General features: G+C 36.4%; 1 protein-coding gene across 1 annotated transcript in view; it reads right to left on the bottom strand.

The window, feature by feature from the left end:
- The window catches only part of LOC136866143 (RUN and FYVE domain-containing protein 2), a 172,489-nt gene that overhangs the window by 93,193 nt on the left and 57,889 nt on the right, over positions 1-21,407 (bottom strand). The window contains exon 5 of the mRNA XM_067142845.2: positions 350-513. Within this exon, the coding sequence (XP_066998946.1) occupies positions 350-513 (164 nt within the window). The remainder of the gene's footprint in view (positions 1-349; positions 514-21,407) is intronic.

Raw genomic sequence — 21,407 nt, 5'->3', positions numbered from 1 at the left:
TACTGTTCCCTCTCCGGTTATTTCTATGTTGGTTGGATGTGATCCAACAAAGTGACCACAATGAAACCGTACTTAACATGCCCAGTTGAGTTCCATATGAGCTAGCTGTGAGGATGGAACTCGCCTGCATCGAGACTGGCTGGTACAAGCTCGCAAGGCAAGTCGGTAGTATCAACGAAACTGGTGGGTAATATGTACTTCATGATACTTGCCGACCGAACAGGTACAGAACAGGTTTTTGTTAATCTCTAGCAATTATATGCCAAGAGACACTTCTCCAAGAATAGGCTTTCTTACTATAATATGACTTATTATTACCTATAGTACTTGTAAAATAAATAAAACTAACTTTAAGTGACGATTCAATTCTTCAATATAGTTCTTCTGGTCGAGCACTGTTGTCATGTTGTTATGGTCCAGCTCATCTTCAGGTGATTCACCAGTACTATGATTGCTGGAGCGCAAGTATAACGAAAAATCGATCACCCCTTGCTGGGAGTCCAAATCTTCTTCCTGTGTATAATCCAAAAGAGAAGTATGAAGATAACTCAATACAAATAACAGCAACAATGATATATATACACATGAACTCATCTTCTAGACTGTATTTTTTAAATATTAACCTGATACTTGGTTTCTGTATTGGATAGGACAAAGAATGGCATATGTCAGGTTCAGTTTAATTTTTGTCTGTATGTCTGTTACAACATCACTGGAAAACGGATAGGTGAATTTTCATCAAACTTGTATTCAAGTTCAGGATAAGAACAAGTGAGATCTTAGCTATATGCCGTTAGAAAATCCACTAAGAATGAGGCTTCAAAGCAAGCCTGAAATAAAACCGTTCCTTAAGGAAAACTGCTCATGACAAACTATATTTGGAATATTACTTTTTTGTTGAGAACCTTTTTCTAAAACAGTGAAACATAAGGAGGGAAGCTTACAAGGTGGCCAAAAATATGAAACTTGATGTAACTTTCCTAGGTTAGTTTGAATGAATGAATGAATCAATCAATCAATCAATCAATCAATCAATCAATCAATCAATACTGATCTGCATTTAGGGCAGTCGTCCAGGTGGCAGATTCCCTAGCCTTTTCTTAATGATCGTAAAGAAATTGGAAAATTATTGAACATTTCCCTTGGTAAGTTATTCCAATCCCTAACTCCCCTTCCTATAAACGAATATTTGCCCCAATTTGTCGTCTTGAATTCCAACTTTATCTTCATATTGTGATCTTTCCTACTTTTAAAGACACCACTCAAACTTATTCGTCTTCTGATGTCCTTCAACGCCATCTCTCCACTGACAGCTCGGAACATACCATTTAAAGTTGAATCTTGTAAAGCGGCGCCCTGTGTTGGTTGAGGGCGTTAGAGAAAAGTTTGGATCCTAAACAGTTCAAACGTCAGAATAATGATGAAGAATGTTGCTGATTACTCCAAGTGGAGTTTAAATACATTTTAAAGCTAGTAATGAAACGTTTCTGCCGCTCACTCAAATTATGCTTTACAAGATTCAACGTATGCGTTCTTATAGAACTACCAATATGCAACTTGTTACCACATTTTTAGACAAGGACATTCAAGAAAGTGTATAAATTATGTCTATTTGTTTGTAAGACTTTATTCAGACTTTATTTTTAAGAATATCTTAACTATTTCCTACATCATCCTCACTTTCATTTGTAATTTTTTTTTAATCAACCACAATTAAGAACAATCAGGATCCTGATTTTTATCTTTCAGATTGAGATTTAGGCTGAAGATGGCCTAAAATAAAGGGCGAGACATGTCCCTATAATTTAAAATCACTTTTTATATATTGAATAGGTGGAATAAATAAACATTAATATTTCTTTGATTTTATTGTACAATTCAATACGGACCAAAATATGAGAATTATAACATGTAACATACCACTTAATCGAGCAGTTCGTTTCCTTTCTTCCAAGTCTTCCCAGCCCAAACTTTGAAACTTTTTTGTAACGCTACTCTTTTGTCGGAAATCACCCAGAACAAATCGAGCTGCTTTTCTTTGGATTTTTTCCAGTTCTTGAATCAAGTAATCCTGGTGAGGGTCCCATACACTGGAACCATACTGTAGTTGGGGTCTTACCAGAGATTTATATGCCCTCTCCTTTACATCCTTACTAGAACCCCTAAATACCCTCATAACCATGTGCAGAGATCTGTACCCTTTAGTAGCAATCATATTTATGTGATTACCCCAATGAAGGTCTTTTCTTATATTAACACCTAGGTACTTACAATGATCCCCAAAAGGAACTTTCACCCCATCAACACAGTAATTAAAACTGAGAGGACTTCTCCTATTTGTGAAACTCACAACCTGACTTTTAACCCCATTTATCATCATACCACTGCCCACCGTCCATCCATCTCACAACACTATCGAGGTCACACTGCAGCCGCTCACAATCACAATCTTGCAACTTATTTATCACTCTGTACAAAATAACATCATCTGCAAACAGCCTTATCTCTGATTCCACTACTTTACACATATCATTGATATACATAAAGGAACATAAAGATCCAATAATACTGCCTTGAGGAATTTCCCTCTTAATTATTACAGGGTCAGATAAAGCTTCGCCTACTCTAATTCTCTGAGTTCTATTTTCTAGAAATATAGCCACTCATTCAGTCACTCTTTTTTCTAGTCCAATAGGATTCATTTTTGCCTGTAGTCTTCCATGATCTACCCTATCAAATGCCTTAGATAGGTCAATCGCAATACAGTCCATTTGGCATCCTGAATCCAGGATATCTGTTATATCTTACTGAAATCCTACAAGCTGAGCTTCAGTGGAATAACCCTTCCTATACCCAAATGGCCTTTTGTCAAACCAGTTATTAATTTCGCAAACATGACTAATATAATCGGAAAGAATGCTTTTCCAAAGCTTACATGCAATGCATGTCAAACTGACATGATTGCTCATGAGAAAATTTATCTATAAATTTATGATCTTTTCTGTTCTATACCTGTTTTGACAGAGTGAAAAATAGGGAAATATCACTGGCAATTGTGTGAAAGATGTCTGAAACACTTTGTACTTTTACCTGCCTGTATTTTTTTTTTAAATTTGTTAGTGGATTTACGTCACACCGAGACAGGTAGGTCTTATGGCGACGATGGGATAGGAAAGGCCGAGGAGTTGGAAGGAAGCGGCCGTGGCCTTAATTAAGGTACAGCCTGGTGTGAAAATGGGAAAACATGGAAAACCATCTTCAGGGCTGCCGACAGTGGGATTCGAACCCAGAATCTCCCAGATGCAAGCTCACAGCCGCGTGCCCTTAACTGCATGGCCAACTCGCCCGGTTAAAAAATATTAACTCAATATCTGGTTTTTAAACTGGAATTTTGCAATCTGTGTGGAAGGGAAGGAGGACAGAGAGAAAGGCTTGAATGCAAAAAAAGAACCTAATACATTAATATGTCCATTTGTAAAATCACCACATTATATTTGGTGCCAGATCTCCGAGAAAATGGACTATTATACATTTGTGAAAGATGTTAAACACTTATAGTTGGTTTAATGTCAAGAAGAGTTTTGTGGTCGTCAGATGCAAATATTACTAGGCACTTGGAAGATATCAAGAGCAAACTACTGCAGTCATAGTAAATACTAGATATGTACCATACATTTAGTATACAGTATAGTACACATAATCATATGAGACTATTTCTATTGTACTGTGATTCAATTGCATGTGAATTTAATGAAGACTGAATCACAAATACTACACTGCCAATGCCATTATAGGTGACGTCACAATAGCTCTAAGCAATGACTGACATATAAGATGTCTTTGGGATAGATATCTGCTGAGGTGATATAACCCAGGCCATCCATAGTCAAGCATCGTGATATTGATATTTCAATACTTTGCTGTAACCAAGAGTGATAAGATTCCATTTCCTCCTTGACTGCCAACAGCCATGAGAGAAAGAGATAAATAAGCAAACAGAGTTTTTAAATGTGTTTGATACAATTCAATCTAACTAATACACCACCCACAAACAGAAATTCAAACACAGTTATACTTCAAACACAAAGATACCATTATTAAGTACACGCACAACAACCCATACAATCCTAGCTCAAGTAACAACGCGACAATCACTATACCCTTTGAAACGGAACCGTATTAAAACACATTTTCTTTCAGCTATATAGAACATCCTAGAAACAACTTCACCAGATAATTAACAACATTATAAGCATTGCCTATAGCAAGGTCTTCAAATGGTGGCCTCAGGTTCAGATTCGGACACTAATGCTTTTTTTCCTGGACCTGGACAGTTTATACAATGACAAGAGTAAAAAAGGGAAAAGAATCACCAATAACTAAAAATGGAAAAACTATTTTAGAATAATGTACAACAGTGTAAGTTATCAATTATTTTACTGAACTTTTTTGTCATGAGTGACTAAAAGAGATGTAAAACAGACTCTAAAAATCGCATCTTCAAACTTGAATGGGAACTCCAATTCTTCTTCGTTTCGCCTGAATGTACAGATGTAAAATTGACGTTTAATATATGATCAGACAGTTGCTTTAAGAGTGGGAATTGAAAGAGGTACTGTATTTCAACAGTAAGCATTTCAGTTATGACCAACAATTTCCATTTCGCAGTGATGCAAAAAGTTTCATGAGACAAGTTACCACAGAACAAGAGAAGCCAACATAGGCGTCTTCTGAAGTATCCTAAATTTTAGGTAGGGCAAAAACATTCTCTACCAGCTGTAAAGGTGTGTCTTCCAGAAATGGTCAGCATGTTATTTCCAAGTGATGTGAATGTGAGTCAGCTCATGAAAAATGTATCAATACAAATATGTACAGGGTAGAATTGTTATCAATGGATGTCTGTACTAAACTCAAGCAGGAATAAGTGATGCTTCTGTTTACTCTCTAGCTCTGGATGAATCTTCTGATAGGGCTCACTGTGTTCAACTGTACGAATATATACTGTATTTGTTTTTTAAATGGTGTTCGATTTGTAGAAGAATTGCTTGGCATCAGAGTTATTAAATGTGGATTTGCAGTGCAAAACATTATCTTTTTAATTTTGAAGTATTTTGATTATGTCTTTAACTTGATTATTTAATACTGTCAAAATTAGAAAGCACTAGACTATATAAATTATCTACAGCAACGACGAGGACTTTTGTCATAAAATATGGAGATATTTAAAACAATTTAACTTTCTCATATCATAACCACATGCCATAATGAAAGGAATATATGAACATTATTGTAATTTCTTTTTCTTTAAAAGTTGTTTTATGTTGCACCGACACAGATAGGTCTTATGGCGACGATGGGACAGGAAAGGCCCAGAAGTGGGAAGGAAGTGGCCGTGGCCTTAATTAAGGTACAGCCGCAGCATCTGCCTGGTGTGAAAATGGGAACCACGGAAAACCACTTTCATGGCTCCCAACAGTGGGGTTCGAACCCACTATATCCTAAATAGCCTACTGGATACTGGCCACACTTAATCTACTGCAGCTATCGAGCTTGGTTATTGCAAATTTAGTGCAGTAATAATTACATATATTACTGATACTTTCTACATTTTTATGTACATATCTCACACTTTGACATTAAATAAAAATCCAGACCCTGCTGATGAGGTAGGGTGAGTGAATTGTATATATTTCACTGAATTTAAAATCGAAATCAAAATTTTGTTTCTGCTCAACTGGTTGAAATTTAATAATGCAAGGAAGCAGTGCTAATTGATACTAATAAACACCATATTTACTCTTTTGTGTAATTATTATATGGAGTAAATTTACCTTATAAAATTAAAGAAAGTAGAATACGAGCTGCTCATTGTGCTTTTGGACGTCTATCCCGCAAAGTCTTTTCTGATAAAGACCTAAATATATCCACTAAACTGATGGTGTACCAAGCTGTCATTGTCTTCACTTTATTGTATGAATGTGAAACATGGACTCTGTACTGCTGTGACATCAAGAAATTGGAACGTTTTCATCAGCAGAAGCTTAGGATCATTATGAATAACAAATGGGAGGATTATGTCTCCAATGTTGTTGTACTTGAATGGGCACAAACGAACAGTATAGAAGCTTCCATCATAGGTCACCAGCTTAGATGGATTGGTCATATGCAATGCATGGATGACAGTAGGCTACCCCGACAGATACTATACAGTGAACTCAGTTCTGGCAGGAGGCCACGTGGTGAATCTCTGAAACGCTACAAGGATCAGCTCAAAAAAACCTTCAAGAGCACAAACACTGACCCCAGTAATTGGCACACACTTGCTGAAGATCGCCCTCACTGGGGCGCAATCACATCCACTGCTGTATCGCAGTTTGAAACTGAGCGTCGAAGACTACAAACAGATGCTCGTCTTAGAAAAGAACTCAGACAAACTTAACCACGTTCACCCCCTTCTCTCAGGTGTACCAAATGTGATCGCATGTTCTAGGCAAGAATTGGCCTGATGAGTTATCAATGTCATTTACACAAAAAAGGACTGTACATGTATTGCAAGTGCAAAATATACACTCTGATACGAGTAGTGGCTGACGACGACGACGATTCCAAGTTTCTTCATTCGTTCTCAGTCTGTTTTTCTTGGAGGAGATGACCTCTCCTGGGCCTGTTAGGTGTACAGTAACATCTGCATATTACAGGGACCTCCTTGTACAACACGTGATTACACCTTTGCAGGAACGCAACTGGGACCACATTGCTATTTTCATGCAAGATGAAGCAACACCACATATTGCTCACCAGATGAAACAATTGCTTTGAGAAACCTTCAGTAATGACTGCATTATCGCCAGGCATTTTCCAGATGTGTGGCCTTCAAGGTCCCCCGACCTAAATCCATGCGACTTCCGGTTGTGGAGATATTTGGAAGATCATGTCTATCAGGAACACGTTTGGTCTCTGACTGATGTAAAGGCTAGCATACGACGACATGTCACCCTGATTTCACCCGATATGCGGCAAGCAACTGTCGACCATGCCGTGTTACGGATGCAGCTTGTTGCTGAGTGTGGAGGCCATATTGAACAGTGTTTGTACGCATATATGCTAATAAACCTCCCAGAACTACTGTTATCATGTGTTCGATCTTTCCTGCCTTTTTTTCTACGACCCCTTGTGCGGTTTTCACATGACATTCAGATGAAATAATCACAGTAAAACAGTACAAGTACTGGTGCACGGAACCAATATCGGAAGGACTCACAAACATGGCACCGGAGTAGCCTTGATATATCTATATGTATGTGTACGTCACAATTAGAAAATGTCAACCATGAGAAATGGACTTTATTAACATCTTAAAATTGAATATTGTATATTAGTTATGCAGTTGTAATTTTAAATGGTACCGTATATGTACTGTAATCCGTGTATTTCATAAGACGAAACCAAAGGAAATGTACGTAAATAGACATTACATATGGTAAGGTATTGATATCATGAAAACACAATGGTGGCAATATCTATACTGAGAGTCAACTCAAGACCTTAGCGGTCCCTTTGATCTAAGTCAGACTTCTGGTCGGTGAAAAGGCTTCTGCAGCGCCAAATAGTTTCCTAGGTTTGTTACTTGTTCCTGAAGTCAGGAGCTTTCTTCAGTTTGGTTAATATTCTGGTGAACAGACTTGACGAATTAAAATTTTTTGCCCTGTATGAATATGGAAAATATATCAAAGGTTGTTATTCGCGTTCGTTACCAACTCTTTATATTTCATACATAGATAGCTATAAATTGTTATTGTTCTCAGTGGTGTATGTAGCAAAATAATAATTATTTAATATTATATTGACATCTTATTGCACTGTGTACTTAGTAAGCTTTGTTCGAGTTCATTCCATTGCTGATAAGTTCACATAATATGTGCGACGTTGAAGATGGATCCAAGAAAACTGTTGGCAATACTGGCTGCAACAGAGTGTTCAGTATTCATAATGGCTGCCAGCTGTGAGCAAGACATGTGTGATGCTGTGACACTTGAGTTCCCTGTGAAATACTATGAAGCTAACAAAAGTGGAGAAAAATTAAGTAGGAAATCTAAATCAAATTGTTTTAAACGTTTACAGTAGTCTATGAGATTAGAATCCACTGTGGACTGTGGAAGACATGAAAAAGACCATGCAGCTGACCGGCGTTTCTGTGTACAGTGTTTAAGCTGCTCGCTTGGAATTTAAACTCCAGGGAAAATCCAAGTCTCCAGCGAAAGGTCGATGTATCAGCTCAGCACTCACTGTAAATAAAACAGGAAGGGCCTTAACAGGGTATGGGAATAGGATCCTTGGCGAATTCGATAATAATAATAATAATAATAATAATAATAATAATAATAATAATAATAATAATAATAATAATAATTTGTACTTTTCTTTATATTCGTAACCGCCCTCTAGCTGCAGAAATGTTGTCACGAGGGGATCACAAGTTCGTTTTTACTTTCCGAATGACAAGATTACAATATTTGCAACATTCCTGGAAACATTGTATTGTGCAACCCTCGAAGGTGGTTTTTTCAGCTCTTTTAACTGTGAGAAACTGCCACTGACAGTCGTTGCACGAGAGCGGAATCGTATACTTATGCTGCAAGTCCCCATGTGTCTTACAAATTGCATTATGAAATAAAAATAAACCTTGCTTCTCTTCCCTCGGTATTCGTCAGTAATCTGCAGGTTTTAAATGGTCAATAAAGTAATAAATAGATATGGTACGTAATCAAAGTACAGCATGTGAAAGGAAGAGATTTCGTTTGATGCTTCACTATTTCAGAATGAAGTATTTGTCAGATAGACGCACGCCGTTAATGATAAGCTGGTTGTGGCGGAGATGGAGAATGGACACGGGAAGGGGAGAAGGGGGAACAGGGGACGTGCTCACATGCGGAAGGATACTTTTCCCAAGCACTTGAGTTGAATTTCAGTATATGTCGTAATTAGAGAAGTTGTATTCCTTGAAACAGTAATATATGTTATGAAGTTAAATGATTCCATTGCAGGTCACTGTTAGGAAGAAAAATTGTAACGCAGATGATTGAGAGGTTATTGAGACAGAGAAAAGCTTTTAAGTTGGAAAGGCAAAAAGATTTGTGACAAGCAAAAGATTTGGAATTGTATAGTAAAACATAATGTTATACAAGTCTAATAATCTCAATCCAGTTTGTTACAGGCTCATTCTGCTCAGGAAGAACGCATGTTTACTTGGAAAAGAAACAAGAGTAAAAGGAATGGAGGGCTAATATGTCACAATAAGCCCTGACCATGGTAAATCATGGTGATATGAAGAGGAAATACCAGACCCTGTGCAACGTTAATCCTGGTCCACAAGTCTGTTAATCTTTGTATATTAATGTGAAATAATGTTCTTTCTTGTAGTTTCTCTTTCTATTTCATAGTTGTAATATGTAATTTCAAGTAGATTTAGATGTCCTGAAGTAGTTCGAAATGACGAATATTATTTTGATTTAACACCTTGCAACATGTATGTAGGCCCTATGTATATCCGTGTGGGGAATTCCTACATTTATATCTTAACCTGGATCCGCCCAAGATTGAATTTTTTGAGAATAAAGTTGTAACTTTTAGCGTTGGATACAGTGCGCGCGGTTACAATAATAAGAGTCCAAGAAGACTGTGTAGTTTGCCGTGCCATATATGGCACGCTGGGCGGATTCAGGTTAAACAGGCGTGTGCAGGATTATTTATTGAGACGTTCCAACTTTGATGGTTTTAATATTGGATATTACTATTATTTCTTGGTGAATAATTCAACATAAATATGTGTGATATACTTCTTTAAGAAGTGCTAGCAATACGAGTGGAAATGATGATGTGTCTCATGATGTAAGCCAATGTATATGAGTGTTTAAAACTGAATTATCGAATTAATGACTCAATGTTGTATGAGGCATGTTCTGTAATGATATAATTATGTGAAGTGTTACATATTATATAGTGTCAAACATATACTATGTAGGTAACTCGTGTATTTGGTGTTGATTTGTGGTTAATGTTAGACATGTGCATTTGTATTAGTTGATTTACAGCGAGGTAATATGTAAGTGATAATTGCATATTAATAGAAGGTGATAATAATAATAATAATAATAATAATAATAATAATAATAATAATAATAATGATAATCGTATGGCCTCAGCTACCGTGTGCAGACATTTCAATTTGACGCCATCTGGCTGTCTGCTTGTCAATTTCGATGTTCCGTTTTACTCTAGGCCCACTAGATGGCAGACTGAGTAAACCGGATCTCTCTTGGGCGTCTGTGGCTGAGATTTTAATGAATTTTGTCGGGTAAACACCAAATGTGTCACCAGAGATCTTTTACATGCTGACATCGTACGACATGGAGTGTCGAATGGACTTTTTTCCGCTCTTCAAAAATCCGACTACCTCTGCTGGGTTTGAATCCGCTATCTTGGGATGGGGAGGCCGACACTCTACCACTGATCCACAGAGGCAGCTTAATGGAAGGTGATGTCTATGCAAGTGACAGTGAATGTTGGGTTGATGTCTTATTATTTTATGAAATGCATTAGAGGCATGTGGTGTATTTAAGTATATCTAATATGTGTTAAGTATGAGATATGCTGTCAACTGAAGTCATACGAATTCGTACATAAGTTGACGAGATTTAATGATGCAGACTGTTAAAGACGCATACATTTCATTCATATAGTGCGTGCTCAAGGCGACAAACACAATCACAACTGTACCAGTAATGCGCAGTACATGCCATATTTTTTTTTAAGATAAATAATATTTAATCATCATGCAAGACATTTTCCGCGAGTTTGGTCTGAATACACTTGGTGAAGCAAGCTCGCCTGAAGCAGCTACAGCTGTACGAGTGATGTGGACCCAGGAGCAAGATAGGTTACCTGCCTGTTCTGCCACATCCTACCCAGCAAGGACTAGCGTGTTCTAGAACAAACGTCACACCTTCCCGAATGTTCAACTAGAAAATTTTCAAAACTCCTGTAATAATGATCGTATCAACTCGAGGGATATGTAATTTTGTAGAGAATCATGTAAACGTCTCTAAAAATAAGTTTCAAGTAAATCCATCGAGGGATTCTAGAGTTATTCAACTTCATAGAAATAATGATATCTGATGACGCAGAAGCACAAATCTTATATAAGATGAGCTCAACCCAACCAAGTCAGTCAGTCAGTCATAGCTGGGAGTCCAGTCTGACTCACCATGCTACACTATTAATCTGTTCGTTGAGACGAAATGCTGTCAAAATCTATCTTCGAATTCTACAAGTCTTTATAGTGGACTTAGATTCTGTCACTTAATTGGAACTTAGAATCTGCACGTGAGTGGACACTCTGATATGTGATGAGTCCTTACAGTGGACTTACTTTCTGACAGTTGAATTGAAACTTAGGATTTATATGTGTGTAGAAACTTTGACATGTGACAAGTGTTTATAATTGTGGAACTTAGTTTCTTACCACTTTACAATTGTGGAACTTAGGTTTTTTTTTTTGCTTTACGTCGCACCGACACAGACTTATTTTCTTACCAACAAGTGTTGTGAATTTCAAAGTGACACACTACTACATCATATTATTAACTGTGGAATTTCTTAAAACTCAGTCAGCTTATTTTATTTCATTAAGTAGAAGTGATCATGAAAGTGTTTAAACTTTTTCACTGCCCTAAATGCAAGTGATTACCTATTACACAATTGATACTCGTGTACTTCGACACAAGTGATTAATTCTGAGTAGAAGTGAACGATACTAATTTCAAAATGAATTGAATTTACAACTGTGTATAATAATTGCTAACTTTATTATTTCTTCAAATTTTGGGTTGAAGTGAACGATACACAAATCAAACTGAGTTGAATTGTGAACTGTGCAGAGTAATTGCTAACGTCATTATTTCCTCTAAGTGTTTAATAATTTATTAGTGCATTACTGACAGCAGTGTCCGTTGGATAAACTCTTGAAGAGTCGTATATTTAAGTGTCAAGTGCGACCACATTACAGTGGTAAGCAACAAAGAACTGTGCATAATCTATGAACAGACTTCAGATTCGTTATTTCTAAACTTATGTTCACGAACTGTGATTTATTTTGTTTCTTAATTCAATGCTATCCGCATCGTCATCTTTAAATAACATTTAAATTCTGTCTACAAGGGACTGGTGAAGATCAACTCATATTACGTCAATCTTACATCAAACATTGGTGTGAAATAAGTGTCAGGGCACTGTGCAATTGTGGACATTCATGTGAGTAATAAAACGAGTGATTACCCTGCAAGGTCGTTGGAGAACGTCGGAGAACGTTTAGAACTTCAGAGATACGAGTTTGATCCCATGTCGAACCAACCTGGGTGTTCCAGCTCCATTCTATGGTGACGAACGAGGCCTGCAGAACAAGTTTCAGTCCAGTTCAGCATGGTGACCTGGGAGTAGGGGTTACCTGATAGGCGATGTTGAAGACGACGAAAATCTACACCAAGGTGATATCCAATTCAACATGCATTTATTTGAATAAACTTCATTCTTTAAAAGAACTTTCAAGTTTTCTTGTAGATAGGACCCTTCCTCCTGTACCAAGCCCCAGCTATAATTTACCTGGAACTGCCCTAACTCGTGCGATTATAAATTAAATAGTAAATCCGGGCAATATTTTACTGGTACACTACAGATTTTATGCATGTTTACAAGAACACTGATCTCTCGATGGTCGTGATTACTATTCATGAAATACCTGTAATTATAATGTTGCATTATTTACTAGGGAGGTCTTGATTCTCATTTGAATGATTTGCATTATTTTATTTTGTGTACAGCAATTGATATTAAGATGGAATACATGCGGTATCAATATTAATGATTAACGATCGTACACAGAGCTACGAGGATAACCACCATGGTATGTAAATATGATTTACCCCTAGAACTGTGGACCGTCTTTCTGGAAGACGGTGCACTGTTTCGTCAAGTGCGATCGTCTTTCTGAGAGACGGTGTCGTGTTCTTGAGCCGTAGGTTTATAATTGGTCACAAGATGGCAATAATAAAGGTACCAGCTGAATACTTATACTTTTATCTTCAATATTGAAAGTCTTTGAAACACAAACATCGGTCTGGACAAGTTTATTTAGCTGTAGAAGTAAAAGTACTTTCACACGTTCTTAGAATCAAGATGGCAGCCCGCTTTGTTGACGATTCTGAAATCAAGCGCTCGATTTTCGAAGATCTTAGTGACAATACTGATGGTGACAGTGGTTATTGTTTTAATTCCAACGAGAAAATTATTCCTGAAAATAGTGAAAGTGACAGCGAAGTACAAGGTGCCTTGGAAGTAATGGGAATTTCCGATGACCGGTATGATGTTCAAGTCGGTGCAGGTTATGTTATTATTGGCAGTACGTCAATATTTGAAGAAACTAGTGAAGGGATAAGTGTGAACTGTTGATATTTTTGTAGATTGTTATAAGGAATTTGATCACAACACAGGAAAGAAGAAATTGACCTAAAGAAAACTAAGATAATCTGTAGGTTCGAAATTTGTGAAAAGAACTCAAATTTGTTTCGATGAAAATTTGAGTTTTATTTTGCAAACGAAATGAAAAGTGGATAAATGTGGAGGAATACGTAAGAAAATACTTGTTTGTTTCAGAATATCATGTTTCAGAAATAAATTATCTATCACAAATTCCTTTATTTGAGCAAAATATTTCAACAGTTTCCTTTGTCTAAAAAACTGTTTAATTGCATTTTACGATAGTTAGAAATCGTGGCAATATTTTTCGTTATTTGTATTATCTTCATTTAGATCAGTCTTTTAGATTTCTATTGGTATATAATATGGATTTATTAGGATTAATATGTGATTATAGGCATGATTTTATTTTCATGGTATATGTTGAGGAAAATAACTGCAGCATTTGACAGAAAAACCTGCAGCAGTTCTAAGGTTAATAGAAGTTGTTTTCTTGGATTGAATAGTAATTTGATTTGCAGATTAGATATTATGTGATTTATTGATTTTATTTCTTAAATATGTTTTTGTTATTTTATTATGATATCATACCATCCCAGTCTTCATGTCATACATTATTTTACTGATAGGGTAGATCCTCGAAGGTATGTGTGGAGATAATTGTGTGTTTAATCTTATGTCTGTACGAGCACCTTCAGGACAGTTTATTTTAGAATAGGCTGATTCACATTTTATTTAATTTTCCTTCGAGTTTCAATTATGAAAAAACATTATTGATAGGATCATGTACCGAATGCAAATGTCAACTACCAGGAATTATATACATATAAATAACATTGATCTCTGTAACGGAATGATATTGAATTTGGATAATCGCCATTGAGATACAGGTTATTATATTTAGGTTCAATTATATCCGATGAAATCACACATTACATCCATGACAATTGTAAGAAAAATATTAATGATTATTGTGAACTAGTGTTAGTATAAATGAATAAGATAATTAAAATTCGATACATGATGTTTAACGTTGTTCGCTGCATTACATTGATAGGTTTGAATTGACTAGTGATTGCTATCTTAATATTTTAATTCTCATATATTCAGATTTTCATATCGATCCTTGGTTTTGTCTAAACTTATTTAGAAAAAACGTATTCCTATCCAGAATATCTCAGTTGTTATTAATGTAAGGTAGACATTCTCAACCATCTCTGTTAATCTATTTTGACATTACGTTCATTATCATTTATAAGACATCGCCAACATTATGGATTTAAATATCTCAAAACCAATATCAAATTATATGCGATTATGTGGGATAATATTGGAATAACCATGAATTAGAGATTGGATAGTATACAAAACCAATTTAACTGGTTTAATAAACCAAATTTTCAATTTGACATTTTGGTAGCCTAATAGGATTCCTAACATGACTCGTTATCATTTTTCGTCATTAATCAATATGGGGATGTAAATAAACATGTTCAATCACTATTCGAGTATCATAGCTAGCTGAGACGTTCAATTTACCTAACGTCATCTGATTATAGAAAGAACCTGTTGAAGACCCTGAGTATAGAGTGTTCGTGCCACCGACAAGTAGAAGGGTGCACCCTACCATTGCTTACAGGGCCATATTTTCATTCAGTGGCAAAAACTTGGAATTAATAACTTTTGTGGCATAATTTCAGACTCCTACAATCATTACAGCCTGTGCTGTACCGTGCTAAATATCGTAACTTTAATTGAGGCCACCCAATATTTCTCTATTTCACACAAAGACAAGGCAATGAAAAAAATGAACATTTTTGTTTTGACTTGATAATAGCTTAACACATTTTTAAAATTCTACACATTATGCCTCAAAGAGGAAATAAACTGCTAAAATTTAGGTGTAATTTAATAATAATGTTATTTGCTTTACGTCCCACTAACTACTCATTCACGGTTTTCGGAGACGCCGAGGTGTCGAAATTTAGTCCCGCGGGAGTGCTTTTATGTGGCAGTAAATCTACCGACACGAGGCTGACATATTTGAGCACCTTCAAATACCACCAGACTGAGCCAGGATCGAACCTGCCAAGTTGGGGTCAGAAGGTCAGCGCCTCAACCGTCTGAGCCACTCAGCCCGGCTAGGTGTAATTTAATTGGTTCACTGTTTTTTTTTTTTTTTTTTTTTTTAACTCAAGCGTCTATACAGTTAAAACAGGACTATAGGCAATCAGCTAAAGTCATTGTCATTACAGCATCTGAATATAAAATTCTATTTTAAAAAATAATTAAAAGCACTAGGATTCTCTGAAGAGAAGCTACATCCATTAGCAAAGGGCTGGTGCATTAATTCCACATACACTAACATTAAGAAACTGAAACTCACCTACTCCAGTTCTTGTTACAGCAGATTAGTGATATTTCAAACTAGTATGCAAGAATGTCTTCGGCAGTCAAAATCAGTATGTTAGTAAAAGCGGCAGGTAAGAAATGACGGTGGGGTACTTGTAAAGTATTCTGAACTTAATGATATTTTGGTATGTTGTTTATGAGTAATCTGTGAAGTAGAATATGAGTTTTCAACCTCGATGACCCTGGGCTAACTTGGGGGAAAGCCGAAAAACTACAAAATTTTCAAACATTTTAAATGTTTTCGCTTATAACTTCTAAACCATGCATTTTCAACGGAATGCAAATATTTACAAAATTGAAGGGTATTAAATTTCCTTCACATTTCACTGGTTGAAAGTATTTTCTGAACTGATAGTTACTGAGATACATTGGTTCAAACATACAACAAATTCCTCAAATTATAAAAAATAACGGCAAAATGCAGGTTTTTACCTTATAACTTTCATTTGTTTACATTTCTATGTAAATTATGTTAGGTGCCCCTAAATTTCAACAAGTAGAAACATCACGGATCCCCCTCCGCATACATGACACCCTCTTCCCATTCAAAAAATGCCATTTAAATTCTACAAGTACACTCACAGCAGACTTCCCGTGGGTGGGAGTGATGGATTGGAAGGTCCACTGACCAGGTGCCTCACGTCATAATTTCCATTTTATTCTTCATTTAGCTAGTTTGTCAGTTTTTACTCTATGTGTGAATTGTACCTGTGGCATAAGGTTGTGTGGAGCAAATCAACAGAAGCCACATTTGAATTGGTGTGCCACAATTATGTGAATTTTTTTCAAATAAATTTTGGAGCAATGCCCTAGTGGTTTCTGATGGGTATCCCATTGGCATAAGTTACCATAGCACCAAAATAGCAGAACGATATTAACTCATAAACAAAGTTTGTGTTTTCAAAAACAACATTTGTGACTTCATTTTCAAAAAGTAAATTTCTTTCCAATGATTCGAACAAGATAAAATTTATTACATTGCTGATGACTGAAATTGAAACCAAGGGAATTCAGGTGAAGCAGGCAACAGATGATGCCGATGTTATGATGGTGGAAACTGCTACAGTGGAACCTCGATTCTCCATTTTTGGAGGGACTACGGAAAAAAAACATACAACACGGGAAAACGGAAAATCTGGGAACGAATAAACCATCAACAATTTGACTAAACATCACAAAAATGAAATATGTACCGGTATACTTATAATCTTACAAACACCCCTAAACCAAAGCAAGCTACAGTCCCAATGGCCCTTCCGCTTACCAAGCGGCCGCTGCTCGGTCTGAAGGCCTGCAGATTATGAGGTAACACATGATCAGTGTGACGAATACTTTCAGCCGTTATTCCTGGCTCTTTAGACCGGAGCCATCATATCACCATTAAGTAGCTCCTCAATTAAAGGTAATCGCAGAATAAGTGAATCTGGAACCAGCCCTCATAACCATGTAAAAATGCCTGACCTGGCCGGAAATCAAACTTGGGCCCTCCGGGTGAGAGGCAGGCAAATTAGACCGCGGGTCGGGCTTTAAACATTACTTACTGGCATGCGACTTTAAAATCTCAAAACTTTATATTCAGTTTTACCGGTAAAACTTCGTCAGTTTCCTCTGAAAACTTCTTTCAGTTCAACAAATCTGATCAGCCAAACTCTTCGAAAAATCTAATACCCATAACGCCAAGTCAAACAACAATCGACCACAGTATGGTAGTTTTCATTTCTCTAATCTAATAAAATAAAGCACATTAGATACAAAGAGTGCCAAACATGATGGCAAAATCCTATTTTTTTAAATCTTTCATTGTAATTTGGTCACCGGTATACTGTTCGTAGTCAGTTTATGGAAATCTTGTACCGCGTAAATTAGGCCTACATCGACTTTTAAAGGTTATGTTGAACTCGAGAATACAGTATGGTTTTGAATGTAAATTTAGATTCTCAAGTTTTTTAATGCATTATATTTAATTCTGCCTGCCACTAATCACAATCAAATTGGAACGAGAAAAGATATCATTAACACTTCCAAAATTATGGTTATTTGAGACCTTGAGCTCAGATGGAAAGCGTGCTGCTGTAGAATTACATAAAATTAGCTTCATGGTCCGTATTGCACTTCAATAGATTCACAATTAAGTATTTATTTATTTTCCACCTAGTCGATACAATGATTGTTTAAGGCAATTTAATGGTTAAAAGAGGTACATGTTTCGTATATTATCAACATCTTCAACCACATAACACTGTTTAGATGAAAAATATATAAACTGACAAAGTAATGCTTTAGAGGAAGTGTCCTTAAAATTAAATGTTGTCAATCTTATGTTAGAATAAGTTAGCTGGAAAATTTATAATGTCCAATAACGGACCATTTATATTGGTATTATAAATTTACTCATTCAGGACAAATATTTCAGATTCCCTATGGGAATCAACATCTATATCAATTCAACTTGGTCGATGTTTTTCAAAATGGCAGCCAAAGTCATTCTGTCCTGTCGCAGTCGCACATGGCTGAATATAACCTCCAATTCATTGTCTAAGTGTGTGACCAGAAAATATAGTATTATAACCCACTGCTCCGAAATCAAAGGCTTCTACTAACATTTGTTTTAGAAAAAGTGTGATCTACAATAATACTTAAATAATTTTATTGGCCTCCGTGCATATGCTTTCATATTTGTTCGGTGTTTTTCACACCGTTCAGTGCACTTGTTATTTTATAAGCCCCAGCAGAAAAGGTTTTCATATTTGTTCTTTCACGTTTTAATATTCCTCTCCTCTTGAGAAGTGGTGGATATAGTTTTCACTGTTCCTGCCGATATTCGACGTAAAATGCCTTCAAGTCGGAAAAAATCGTATCTAGTGTTTCCCTATCCCTGTCGGATAGATTTTATTCATATATTCAGTAGTACGTTTTCTTGCTTAACACGTTCATTTTTTATGTCCGCTGCAGAAACGTCTTAACAAGGTTTCACTGTATATCGATAGTGCGCTTGATAATATTAGTTTGAAGTGGGCTACCTCTGGACTTCGAGATATGCTTGTAAATAAGATGGCTGCCAGTAAACGACTGGAAGTTACTGATATATAACCCCTTTTAGAAAGTAACGATGATTAGGAATATAATTTTTTAGTATTAGTAGTAGCAATAGTGTAAGTAATGCTCCTAATGAACAAATAGGTGTGGAAATCGAAGGGTAAGAGAAAAGATATGAGAGTGTTACAGCTCAGCAGGCGAACTGAGTATGGATCTGTGATGCTAATAAAATAAAATGTATGTAATGTATTCCTTCTTCCGTGGTTCATGACATGAATGCCATTTGTTTTAATGTATATTTAAATCTTTAATGCTCTTGTAAGTAAGAAATTTCTCACCATGCAAAGCGTCAAGCGTCACTATATTTCCTTCAAAATAATCCCAGCCCCAATGCAGTTTCAATCCAACAAATATGCAGGGCTCAATAGGTTGAGAATAAATGGTATGGCACGACTAAGAGGTGCTAAATCTATTCTTGGAATAGAATACTTTCTTCCTGAAGAATTTACACATGAACAATATTTTTGTCTAGCTTTCCCACAGCCAGTCTCATTCCACTCCATAAACCAGCTGTAGTATTTAGATTGTGAAGAATTACAATGCAACCCATCTTCAATCAAATTCCATTAAAATCATCACATTCTATAGAGTCAATGACATGCTGTATTTTTACTTTTAGGTGTCTTATTTTTATTATTCCCCTTATTAACGCACTTGTTGTTGCTGCTGTTATTATTATTATTATTATTATTATTATTATTATTATTATTATTATTATTATTATTATTATTATTATTTTCACTACGAGTGATACAAGGTGTGATGTTTACATACTTCTAAATATATGTGTGTGATTTGATAAAATCTGATGTTTATTCAAGAATAAACATGTCATTCTAGATTGATTTATTTATTTATTTTATTCGTTTCGACCCTTAGGATCTCGAGTGACTTGTTCAGCACGTCTTTGTTCTTCAGAATACCTCTTCATTGTTTCACTCCTCCTATTTCTCTCCGGTTCTTTGATTTGGATATTGATCTTAGTATCTGTCCATTTGTGACTATTGATGAGCTTTTTGTAAAACAGATTTATCCTGTACAGGCGTCAGTTGATATTTATCTATTATGCCAATCGACTTCCAATCCTAACTACCTTCACCAAGTTATTTCCCATTAAGCAAGTCGCATTCCATATCTTCTTTGTTAACCTGTTGCCATCCATCCTCATCAAATGACTCACGAAACTAAACCACCTTTTCCGTACTACACTTGAAATCGGTTCTACTTTTTCATGTATCTTCTGCCTTGATCTATGCACCCATATTTCACCCTGCTTTTTGGTACCCCATGAGGATCTTTGTCACCTCCTTTTCCAATCAAATACAGGCTCTTTTGCCTAATGTCATGGTCTCAGTAGTGTACAATGCAGTGTTCCCAATGGTCATCATATTGTGTCACAGTTTTGCGTTCCTCGATAGGTTCTTCTTCCCATAAGTTGTCTAGGCCATAAATCATAGTTCCTGCAGAAGTTGTGCTTTGTCTCCTGCACTCTTATTATTCCGTAGTAAGGCTGTTATATTCTCACCTAGGTACTGGAAACTGTCGACTCTCTCTACTACTTGAGCTCCAAACTTCCAGTCTCGGTTAGGTTTGCTAGAGTCACCTTTGCATCCTCTTCCATCTCGTGTAGCAATGCCATATCATCTGCAAAGACCAAGCAGTCCACTGTGGCATTGTGTTTGATCTTGTATCCAATCTGTAACACCTTTGATACCCATGGTTTTGTTGAACTGTCTCCGTTGTTTCACCACTTCATCCAGAACCAAGCTGAACAGTATTGGTGAAAGTCCATCACCTTATCAGACTCCTGTTTTAATTTCAAAGCTGTCAGACAGTGTACTCCAGAATCTAATTCAGGCAGTTGTGAATTCTAGAGTGTCCCTTACTAATGCAAGTGGTGTTGTATCCAGTCCTCTGGCACGCAGGATGTCCAGTAATGTATTCCTGTCTACTGAGTCATAGGCTTTAACAAAATCTGCAAATGTAACTAACGTGTTTTTTCCTTTCCTATGTCTGTGTTCTATTATCCTCTTGAGTCCAAAATCTGCTCTATAGAGCTTATCCCTTTCCTGAAACCACTCTGATATTCTCCTATGCTTGATTAAAGCTGTTCTCCCACTCTATTCAATAATAATCTTGAAAGTATCTTGTATACAATGTTCAGTAGTGAGATGTCCGACTCGGCTGAATGGTCAGCGGACTGGCCTTCGGTTCTGAGGGTCTTGGGTTTGATTCCCAGCTGGGTTGAGGATTTTAACCTTCATTGGTTAATTCCACTAGCTCGAGGAGGGGGCGGTGTTTGTGCTGTCCCCTACATCCCTGCAACTCACACACCACAAATAATACTATCCTCCATCACAATAACATGC

The sequence above is a fragment of the Anabrus simplex genome, chromosome 3 (genome assembly GCF_040414725.1).
Source record: "Anabrus simplex isolate iqAnaSimp1 chromosome 3, ASM4041472v1, whole genome shotgun sequence".
Classification (NCBI taxonomy): Eukaryota; Metazoa; Arthropoda; class Insecta; order Orthoptera; family Tettigoniidae; genus Anabrus; species Anabrus simplex.
Note: the sequence above shows the minus strand (reverse complement) of the source record. Positions and strands in the feature narration are given on the sequence as shown.